Source organism: Lycorma delicatula, chromosome 2 (assembly GCF_047948215.1).
Source record: "Lycorma delicatula isolate Av1 chromosome 2, ASM4794821v1, whole genome shotgun sequence".
NCBI classification, from domain to species: Eukaryota; Metazoa; Arthropoda; class Insecta; order Hemiptera; family Fulgoridae; genus Lycorma; species Lycorma delicatula.
Window position 1 is genome coordinate 76,749,808 of NC_134456.1, and position 12,407 is coordinate 76,762,214.

A 12,407-nucleotide genomic window follows, 5' to 3' on the forward strand; every position below is an offset into this window, starting at 1 on the left:
CTTTTGCCATATAAATGTGGCAGAAAAATTCTTTTCTGGGTGAATGTTTGTATGTGTATGTTTCTGTTTTGTTAATAATTCTACTACCCCTGCAACTTGTTCTAACAGTCTGTCAAGCAACTTAATGATTACAGGTGCGACAAATTTGAACAAACTAGAAAAAGTAAAATATCCTATGTTACCTCTATCCCCAAAGTCCCAAGGTCCCCAAAATCTCAAAGTTAAGTACATTACCAATGGCAGACGCTCTTCCAGAACAATAAATTTTATTAAAAAAAAAGAAAACTTGCAACAGAAAATCACTTAAATCAATAAGTAATACAATTAAGTAAGATTTTTTTAAATAAAATTTTAAGAAATACATTTCATTCTTAGTGAACTGGTGTCTGAAAACATATGACTCTTTTCACCTTAAAACTTAAGAAAATTAAAATAAGTTTTTTTAATGTAAATTTTATTTAAAAAATAATAAGCTGTAACATCTTATTACATAAAAAAGAAAGATTAAAAGCACCAGATTGTTTAATTAGACAATCTGATTAGATTCTTGGACTTGATCCTTTAGTATGTGATAAACTATCCATAAAACTATATGACAATGTTTGCTACGATAGCAAATAAAATGCTGCAAATTTAACTATAATAAAAGGAAGAGAAAAGTGCATCGGGAAAGAACATACATTTTACAAGTCAGCTAATAGTAATAATAAAAATAATAATACAATTCTGTCAACACTCTTAATTTGAATTTTTGACAATCCTAACAAATCTCAGGAAAAATTAGATTTCGCGAATGCAAATATAAATATTGCAAGGATTATAAGTTAAAGATTACATGGTATTATAATAAATGAAAACTGAGTAGTAAAAAAATACAAAACTGTGAGAAAAAATTCAACCCAAAATTATTAGACTCAGGCACAAAGATGAAGATTCAGTAACCCTCTTTAAAGTGAAGAGAATAATTTTTATTTAGTCATATAAATAAGCACAATTTTTTTTTTACTGAATACATATTTTTTGACAATTATCATCATTAGCATTAGGGAATATAGGTTGTATCCTCAATATTTATTATACAACAAATAATTCAGTTACTTTGAATTTTAATTTACAGCCAATGTTTTTAATATTGTTACTGGTTTACCAACACACATACCTGAAATTTCTAATAAAAAGAGATGCAATGAATAATGAAACCTATTAACAATGGTAATTTTCTAAAGTTGTTTTTAATGACAGCCACCTGAATTTAAAAATACAAAAAAAAAAATGAGCTGAGGAAAATAATTTGAAAAATACCAAGAAAAGGGTAACAGTAACCTTAATGTAGTCCCTACTAAAAAATTCTTGGCAACATATGAAAAATAACACAGTTTTCTGCAGTACAAAAAACCCTATTCCAAAAAAAATCTTTATTTCCAAAATTATACTTAAGCAACTAAAATTTAAAAGAAAGATTATACACTGAAATAACACATTCTAATCACAAATATATATATATAAAAAAACAACATAAAATTATAAAAAATAATTAGTTGTTAATAGAACAAATATTTTAAATTATCTACATAAACACACCTATAGTGATTTAGATCAAAATAATTCATAATTTTCTCAATAAATAAACTGAAAAAACAATGAATTAATTTTATATATGTATCAATACATAATTAAGTTTACCTTAGGAATAATACATAAAATTAATAATTACTTTATTTTAATATTAATATTGCATTTATCATTAAAAATGACAATAATAAATTAATTACTACTGATTAATCAATATTATTTGATTTTGGAAGGCAGGATAAAGGTTTATTTACTTATGTTTAATATTTATAATTTGTAATATACTGAACAAAAATTAAAATCTAAACTATCCTAATTTTTAAAAAAATTCTATTTCTATAATATGTATGTTGCAATCTGTAGTAATCTGTGTGTTGTTGTAGTGAGCAATAAGCAACCCCCAATAAGATGAGGATGATGTGTATGACGTGTGAATGACATGATATGTAAATGTGGTGTAGTCTTGTACAGACTCAGGGACTATTCCTGAGATGTGTGATTAATTGAACCCCGACTACCAAAGTATGGGTGCGGGCACACATAGGCTCTTAATAACATCTAGCCGAACCTGTGCAAGTTGACACTCCCCCACTAGTGGGGAGTACATAAATGGCATCTCTCTGCAACACCAATAACAAAAAAAACAAAAAAACTACCAAAGTACACCAGTATCCACGGTCTAGCATTCAAATCCACATAAAAGTAACTAACTCTTACTAGGACTTGGACCTAAGACCTTTGATTTTGAAAATCAGCTGTTAAACAACTGATTTGTGATGATAAGTTAACCACTAGACCAGCTTTATCCTAGCTTAATGTAAATAATTTTTTTTTAACAACCAAATATATTCTCAATTTAAATTTTGCAACAGGCATGCAAGTAAACACTTTGTATTATAAAAAAATAGAGCTTTTTGAAGTAACAAATATTATGATTAAAATAATAATACAATTGTTTAAGAACTACGTAAATATTCAGTAAAGAGCTAGGTTAAAATTAAAACTTTTAATAACATAATTAAGATAATTAACATAATATAAGATAAAAGGCTGATAAAATGAAATCACCATGAACTGAAGAAAAAATTCAATACTTCTACCTTTAAAACAAAACAAAAAAATTAAATAATAAATATAAAGCAATCGTGTAAAGTTTTTTGTCTAAACAATTTTTTGAACATAAAACAAGTGCCACAGCCACTATGGGCACTAAATTACAGAACTATTATTAATGAAAAATTCTTTTTAAAGAAAATTTGTACCTGGCATATATTAAATTTGTTTTTTTAATAGATAAGTGGTGAAATTTGAGTTATAGGAAAATTTTCCCATGATACTCAATTTAACATAAAAAATTCTAAATATGTGGTTTACCCTATAAAATAATTTAAAATTTCATGAGAATTCAGGATTTTAATGCACACTACAATTTATTTTTGAGATTAAGGACAATCTTCACATTCAGACGGTTTAATTTTTAAGACACATAATTTTCTTATGAATTTTTTTAGAGCTGGCCAATTTATATGAGTGAATATAGGATGATCACACATTTTGTCATGGAAGTATGTAGAACTTGTTTTATATAAGAAATTTTCAAAACAAGATCATTTAAGTAATGAAGTGACACTCACTACGAGTATTTGAATCAGAGAGGGCAATTACTATATACCTGCTACATAACTTTCATTGCAGAAATAATATTCAATTTATGGACTACATGATAAAATGAACATACTATTTGCTAGAAAAGAACTACAGCAATGTATAGAAATACATAAGGAAATATTTTTTTTTAATGCACAGGAGTATCATTTCAATTTATTAGTAAAATATGGTAAACTATGGGCACAATTTTGTTTAAATTTAAAACTTAAAAAATCTGAAACAACTTGAAAGAGGAAATCTATTACTACTACCACCACTACAACTTACCGTAACCATGGTTTACTACGACCCAGTATACCATAAATCTATCAAGAGATAGAAAAAAAATCTAAAATGCAGAATTATGTTCTTTTCTTGAATTTCAGAAATATAGATTACTAGATGTACACAGATTCTGATAATAAACAAATATCTAGTCATTTCAGTGAATATTAATGTGCTTTTTTGTATTGTTTTTTTTTTTTTTAGAGCAAAGAAACTGATTTCAATTTCAGAAATCATATGTGCAGACTACATAAAATAGTAGATAACCAATCAAGGTACAAGGGAAAAACAACAATAAATTTGCTTAAAGCAGTCATAAGCAGTAAGTGGAGACTTCAAGTTACACAATATACAAATTGTATCTGACAAGCAAACAAAAAATTAATTGTAAAGGCTAGGAGAGATCTATGCATGTTAAAAGTAATATGTGGAAAGAGAGGAACCAAAAATAAATCTGTTAAGGTTTAAATAAATTAAATTCTAAAGTTTGAAATAACTACAAAGTGTTAATTACAATTTCATGTTGTGTAAAAAACATACCAAAGTTTCAATTTAAAAATTACATGGGATTTTATATTAATCATAATATAATATTGATATAAAATAGTTAAACAATTTACATCCATGCAGCAGAATGTAATTACTTATAAAATTAATTTTTTGCACTTACTGCTTTTGTTTTTTCTCTCATGTTTAATACCATTTTAGAGATCTCTGTTCCCTTGTTCTTATTAAGTAACAGACTGTAAACTTAACTCTATAAATTTGTTATTTTAAATAATTTTTTTATTAAATCCTATATAAAAATAAAAATATTTTTTTATAGGATCTCTGCCTGCATTCTAAAACTGGAAGAGAAAAAACAAAAACAATAATTGCAAAAAAACTAATTCTACAAATAATATAAAATATTACTCTGATTTGTCATTATCATTTTATTTTTTCATGTGTTCCTAATGAGTCTAATAATAGGTATTTTTTCTATTTTTTAATAAAGTTTATTAAACCCTGAGTTTTAAATTTAAATTTCGAGAAAACATGTTTTAAAATTTTCTGTTAGCCTTCAATATCACTCAATTTTACACAGATTATGACAAAACTGTGCAAAAATTTAGTAAAAATTGTAATTTTACTCAGCAACATTTGTCAGTGTTCACTAATTCCCATCAGCCACTCTAAACTATAATAAATACAACAAAATACAAACTTACATCAACATATAACAATGCTACAGTTAGTTTTAAAGATATGCCACTTTAAAAGTAGTAAATCTAATAATAGTAATAATAATTAATTATGTAGTTTTTTCTGGAAGCGCAACTTGTTCTTCATCACTAACACACATTCGCGTTAGATCAGTATCACTGCTTACACTAGCCAGTTCATTTTCTTCAGATCTGCAAAATAAAAGTGAATAATTTCTCTCAAAGGATAAAGAATGTGAAAAAGTAAAAGAAATTAGAAAAGATTAAAAGAGAATTATTTCAATTTAAATAGCTAAAAAAATAAATATCCATAGAATAAACACTTCATTACATCTAAAAATATTAAATATTAATAACATTAGCTAATATTTGTGAAAAGCTAACAGACTCATAAAAAGATACTAACACTGTTTGCAAACTACATTCAGCAAGTTAAAATATTAAATAATGCATTAAGGACAAATCTACCTTGAATTTAAAAAAATAAGACTTTTAGGTTTAATAAACACAGGATAAACAGAAGGTATAATCCCACATAGAAGGAAGTAAATTTAATAATCATAATCCTCATCACAATGAATCACAAAGCCCAGATTGTAGACCAAATGTGAATTGTTAAAAACTGGAGGAAAGAAACTAGAAGAAATCCATCAATATTGACACTAACATAATTATTAACTGGTGAAGTATGGATGAGGGAAGTTATTATAATATTGAAAGAAAACAATTATTGTGCATAATTAAAGAAACAGGAAAGAACCAATTACTAATAAGATATTGCTTTACTGAAAAAAAATCAAAGTTCTGTCTACAATTTTGTTAAATTAAACTCTCTCCCTTGAAAGCCTCAGAACTACAAAACAGAAGTACAAAAGAGACAGATCAGTAACTAATTAGATATTCATCATTATGTGAATGAATTTTTTTTCTTCATAGATTACAGAAACGCATTTGACAGCTTCAATAGAAAAAAGTACAAACATCATCAAAAAATATTAAAATATTTTTATGTACATGAACTATACCAGGAAAAGGATTAAAATTCTGTGAGAAATAAACTTTTTTTTTTAATAGAGTATCAATTGAAAGTTTATGAAAACAATCTTCTGGTATTTGAACAGATAAGACTAAAACATCACAAAATGTCTTTCATAATTATACAAATAATTTTGTTCTCTTTCAGTTTTCTGGTTATTTTAATCTATTATATGAGAAAGTTTGGATAAAAATACAGTATATATTCATGGACTTCTTATTGTTGCCAGTAAAACTACTGATGTGATACTTCCTACAATGCTACTTTAATATGTATCCTTTCTTTTCCTGTTAAGCCTTCAGGAATTACTGTTCAGGTATTACTTCAGAGGATGAACGGGGATGATATGTATGAGGGTAAATGAAGTATAGTCTGTACAGTCTCAGTTCGACCATTCCTGAGATGTGAGATTAATTGAAACCCAACCACCAAAGAACATCAGTATCCATGACCTACTATTCAAATCCTTATAAAACTGCCTTTACTAGGACTTGAACGCTGGAACTCTTGATTTTCAAATCAGCTGATTTGGGAAGACGTGTTCACCACTAGACCAACCTGGTGGGTAGGATGTGTCCTAAAGCAATGTAACCCACGTTGGGGAGTCGTATTCGTTAAGACTTTGGGAGGTGGTGTCCCGATGAGCCTAGCCTAGCCTCTGCAGCTTTCTTCCCACTACACACTGAGCTGCAGAACACTTTACGGTATACACGTACAATACACCAAGAACACTAACAATTTACAACATGTACCCTTACACAACTACATTAAAACATTCTGCACTATTCCTTCCTACACGTTCACTCGGTGATGTTGCGACACCTTACTAAGTGCAAGCGTAACCCAATGTGGAAACTATCATGCTGATGGGTAAATGGCTCTACGTAGTGAGTCTCAAATGATGTCCTCTGAGCACATGGGTGAACCCAGTCGTATTTAGCCCTAGCTCTAGCTCCAGTATGTGTGCACTTTGCTGGATGGTCCGTTATATCGTTGGAACTCGTGAGACCAAACTTACACCTACAAGAAACCCCTATGATGGTTGGGGATCCATCTGAAAAACCACCAAATCCATTATGGATTTGGTGGTTATGGAGTAACATAACCACCACAATTAACAATGTTAATTGTGAGCAGCCCATCCACAGGTTAAAAACATTGAATTTGTTGTTATGCAAAGTATTCAGGAAGGTGGCTCCCTTCACAAAGTATCGCCCTTCCTAATCAAGGTTGTAACAGGATCATGTGGCTCACCGAAGAACATAAAAAATTAAGAGATGGACCGATATTAATTGAAACCCATAATGATGAACAGAGTAGATCTCTCTTATTTATTACTAATATGGGCAGTATACACATAAGTATGATGTGCCTTAAACTTTGAATACCAGCCAGGGAGTAATTTTTTGCAGAGACCTGGAGCTGAAAAAGACTGTAACAGATAGCTGATGAACTTCAAACCCAAGAAGTAATAGGTGTGAATTGTATAATGAAACGGCAGAGCAGGTTGGAAGAACCAGTGCTGGTATCTCTTATACTAACATTTAATCTCCCGGTATCACCAGAGTGGGTTACATGTCGGTTCGGGTACGACCATTCATACCCAACCTGCATCGATGTTTCAAATGCCAAGGTTATGGTCACACTTCAACATCTTGCTTGAAGATGGAGATCTGTGCATGATGTGCTCAGGAAGGCCACATGAGACTGACTGCCATGTGGATAAAAAATGTGCGAAGTGTAGTGTATCACATGTAGCCCGATCCCGAGATTGCTCAACTTTTGAAGAAAAGGCAATTCTCAGAATCTCTACTGAGCAGAAGCTATCTTTTCCAGTTGCACGCGGAGAATATCAGGAAAACACTTAATTCATGGAATCTGGTTAAACCAGATGTATCTTTTGCCACCGCTGTGTCAAAATAAGCTCCCACGACTTTAGGTATTCAGCAGTGCGAATCCTGCAATGAGCTAAAAAAACTTGTTAAGATGTTTTTGATATTCATGTTTTGCTTATGGCCACTATTTCAGAGCTGACAAAATTGTACAAGAAGTCATTAGTTGCGGTTAGTGAATCCAATTGTGGGATCCATCTGAAAGTTCCTGTGCCCAAAGTTTTACCCATTCGGGCAGGAGTAGTCACAGTTGGCGGTAAGCCATCTACTAAGCTCCCTGTTAAGGGTGCCCCCCACAACCTCCCCCTATGGGATGTCATCTACGACTTCCCATTCTTCAAAATCTCCTCCTCCACCGCCTAGTGTACTGGAGGATATGATTGAGGATCCGCTTGACCCCAGGGCATCAAAGTTCCTTACCATCAAAATTACAAAAAAGAAAAACTGGATCACTTACAACTAATTTTTATCTATTTTCCTGAAATTCTGTATCTGACTTATGAACATTATTCAGTGGAACATTAGAGGTCTTCGGTCCTGCATTGAGGATATTAGGGTATTGGCACATGCGTATGAAACACTGCTTCCAAGAAATGTATCTTCTACAACATGATACAGTAACGCTCAGAGGCTATTTCTGTGAGAGGTACAACTGTCTAATGGAAAGTAGAGAGAGTGGTGGATTTGCTATTTTCATGCAGAATGAGGTGTCGGCTCAGATATGTCAAATCTCCTCACGAAAATCCCATCGCTGTTGTTAATACTAGGAGACTTCAAGGTCCACCATGTTTCCTGGGATTCAACTTTAGGTTCCTCTTATGGAAATATGGTAAACAGAGTGAGACAAGACTTAGACCTTTGTCTACTGAATGATGGGTCACCAACGTTCTCCTTATCATCTGGTACATTGTCCAACATTGACCTCTCCATATGCTTGTCAAGTTTACTCCCTCGTCTTAATTGGTCTGTTTGTGATGACTTTCACGGCAGTGATCACAGGCCAATTATTATTGCATTTGATGTCGACTATGAGTTGAGAACAAGGCTACGGAGATGGATTGTTGAAAAGACAGATTGGAACGGTTACCATAAAGCCTTCCCATCACAGTACATCGGTGGGGTGGGCGTCCTTGATCAACTTTTCCTCTTTTATGTCCATGATACTTGATAATGCTAATAGATATATCACACAAACATCAGGAAACCTTACACATCCTTCCTTTCCTTGGTGGAATGACGATTGCCGGAATGACGTTTGCTATTAGCAAACGAAGGCAGGCATTGCGTAAATTTAACTGCAGGCCTACAGATGAACATCTAAATTTGTACCATAAGGCTAGAGCGGTATGTCATTAGGTATTCTTGGATGCTAGGAGGAAGTCATGGAGGAAATACATAGACACCATCTCATGCACTACTCCCACGTCTACTGTGTGGAAAAAGATCTGTGCGATTTGTGGGTCACCGAAACAGTCCGTTCAGTGTCTCTCACTTCATCATATGGTAACAAATTTCAGAGGTACAATATACAGATGGAAAGATTATTTTTGAACATTGGTGATTCAGTCGGTGAATTAAATTCTCCGTTCGTATTCAAAGAGTTGTCACACACACTTACAAACTCGCATGACACATCCCCTGGACCTGACAACGTTCATCTCGGTATGTTGTCGCACCTTCCTCATACGGCATTACAACATCTATTGGATGTTTATAATGATCTATTCTCTGCACAAGTCTTCCCACTTGTCTGATCAGAAGCCACTGTCATACCAGTACTGAAGCCTGGTAATGACAAAGCAAGCCCCTCAAGCTACCGTCCTATTTCCTTGACAAGCGTCCTATGCAAGGTAATGGAAAGGATATTGAACCTCAGACTTACGTAGTACTTGGAGAGGCATGGCCTTTTATCTCCAGAACAGTGTGGTTTCCAACAAGGACGATCCTTCATTGACCATTTAGTGTCATTGGAAACAGCTATTCAAAACATTTTCCTACTATGCCAGCGCCTTGTCGCTATCTTCTTTGATATCAGGAAGGCGTTCGACACAGCCTGGCGACATGGTATTCTAGATACACTCAAAGAATGGGAAGTCAGGGGCAATATGCTGGCTTTTATTAGGGGTTTCCTGAATGACTGAACTTTCCATGTTCAAGTTGGAGATTCTCTCTTGGGTAGTGCCGACTTGGAGAATGACCTTGATTTCATATGTTATTATCAGTATCCAGGTTTTCATTGTCTATCTCAGATTAGATTACACTTATATCATTAGATTAGTACTTACATCAAAATAATATTAATACACTCAATGATTCTGTAATCAATATTATCGACTGAATAGTCAGTGTAAATTGCAAGAACTGCCACATTCATCGAACCAAAGAGAAGCCAAAAATAAAAGAGAATCTATATAATAAAACTTAATAGAATAAGAAAACACTAAATATAACTTCATACATTTAAAAGCATTTATTTTAATAATTAAAATATTAATTTAAAATTAGTTTAAGCATTTTTCATTCTACTCACAAAGGAGGGGATTCAGGAGCTGCAGTATTATTTGTCTTATTAACCTGAACTATATCCAACCAATTTGATTTCAAATTATGTCTAGAAAAAAAGAAAAAAATACAAATTATGCAACATTCGGTTAATATCCTACTGCTTTTAGCATCAAGCTTCTTCTTCGTCTTTGATAGCCAAACACATCACACTCTTTTAATCGCATTTTGGTATTAAATCTTTCACTGCTTCCTTAGCTGTAATATAATATTGGATTATGATATAACAACAAAAATAACTTCAGAAGGTATGTATTTTTGTGGACCCTTATTTTGAATAAAAAAATAATGTTTGGCATACAAACATTACTAAATATTATCTAAAATTTAAAAATTATAATTTAATTAAACTTGATAATTAACTTTTACCTACTTTTTATTATTATATTTTATGACGACATAGGATCACTTTAGTCAGTCCATTATCTAAGTCCCTTCAATGGGACTGTTTGGGCCTTGCAGTTCTCCCAATACTTTCTCATACATTCCGACTTTGTGCCCTTTCTAGTGTTGAAAATGTTCGTGTTGTGAGTTTTTTCTTGTGACTGTGAAGCGAGTGTTTTTGTTCTTGATTTTCTTATTTAATTTTATTTTATCTGTGGCGTCTTCTGGTGTAAGAGAAATTTCCTTCAGACCCTCTCTTATTTCTCTGATCAACCTGCATCCTGGCTTGTATTTTTTGAGAAGAGATTGTACTGTACTAGCTGTTTCAGAATTCTTGCATCGTCATGATATGTCCAAAGAATCCTAGTCTCCTCTTATGCATGATATCAGTGGGTTCTAACTCTTTGTATACAACTTTACTGGGCACAATCCACCACTGTCAGTTTGTTGTTAAGGTCTACTTTGCCTGGTACTTTTTTATTAATGCACGTTCTTCCGATTCTTCATTCAACAAACAATCAAAGGATTGCTTGTTCAGTTGGAAGAGTGTTTCTGCTGCATAAGTAGCTTCTGGTTTTATAACTGTTTATGAACTACTGTTTGTGTTTTTTGGCAGGCATTTTTTATTGTTAGTATACCAGGTTAATTTTTGAGCTTCAGCTAGTTTGTTTCTTCTTATTTGGATTAAGGTTTTTTTGTTTAGTTTGTCATTATTTCTCCACGGTATTTAAATTGGGTAAGAATTTTGATTTTATTAAATAATGATTTTACATTTATATCTTTTAATTGTGTTGGTTTTTGGGGTATAATTTCTGCCTTTTTGAATATCTTGAGGCCAATTTTATTTGCAATGTTTTAAAGTTCTAATATCTGTGATTTAGCTTCATCAATGTTATTTGCTAGCAGTGCCAAATCATCAATGAAATCAAGACAATTTGTTTTGATTTTTCAGCCCATTTTTACTTTTGGGAGCATTTTTTAAGCCATTTCCTTATTACCATTTCTATAGCACAGTTGAATAATAGAGCTGAGAGCCCTGTCCTGCTTTGATCTCAAATAGTTCTGAGAGCTTGCCTCTGAATTTTACTTTCAACCTAGTGTTTGTGAGGGTCAATTTTATCATGTTTATTAATTTGGTATGTAGTCCAAGGTCTTAGAATTTTTAGTAGGTTTAGGGATTCTCTGTGAATACAATCATAAGCTTTCTTGAAATCTATAAATGCTATCACCATGTCTCTGTTTCTTTTCCTGTTGTAATCCATTATTAGCTTGAGATTTATGATCTGGTCTGGACAGCTCCTTCAGAGTCTGAAACCTCCTTGGTATTTTCCTTGTTCTTTCTCAAATTGTGAACCAATCCTGTTGACGATGATTCTTGAAAAAAATTTGTACGTATCTAGGAATGAGATTCCCCTGTAATCGTTAGGGTCTGTTTTGTCTCATTTTTTATGTAGCAGATGAATGAGGGCTGTCGTTCAGTGTTCTGGTAGGACTTTGATCCAGATATTGACAAGCTGTTGATGAAGGGCAATTTTTGCTGATCTTCTTGCATGTTTCCAAATCTCTACAAAAGTCTGATCTTCTTCCGTTGCTTTGCATTCTTCATCTCACCCATTGCTTGGTACACTTCTTTTATTGTAGGAGGGTTTGTTGTTTTCAGGTGGTGTTGTTATTGGGGTATTGGTTTTGAAGTTAGGAGTTCTGTCAGTTCTTTGCAACATCACAGTTTGTTGAAATATTTAACTAAGATTTCCACATTGCTTTTATTGTTATGGGCCAGTTTACTGTTTTTATTCTTTATTAATACGGTTGGGGGGGTTTGTT

The 12,407-nt window shown here is 32.2% G+C and overlaps 1 protein-coding gene across 3 annotated transcripts in view; it reads right to left on the reverse strand.

Moving 5' to 3' along the window:
* Positions 1-249: 249 nt before the first annotated feature.
* Positions 250-12,407, reverse strand: part of tim (timeless) — a 170,669-nt gene continuing 158,511 nt past the window's right edge. For 2 of the 3 annotated variants that reach the window (XM_075355573.1, XM_075355574.1), the window contains exons 24-25: positions 10,168-10,248; positions 250-4,901 (exon numbers count right to left, since the gene is read on the reverse strand). In XM_075355573.1, coding sequence (XP_075211688.1) covers positions 4,799-4,901; positions 10,168-10,248 — 184 coding nt within the window. In that variant the 3' untranslated portion in view covers positions 250-4,798. The remainder of the gene's footprint in view (positions 4,902-10,167; positions 10,249-12,407) is intronic. The other variant, XR_012755077.1, reaches the window with a different exon arrangement.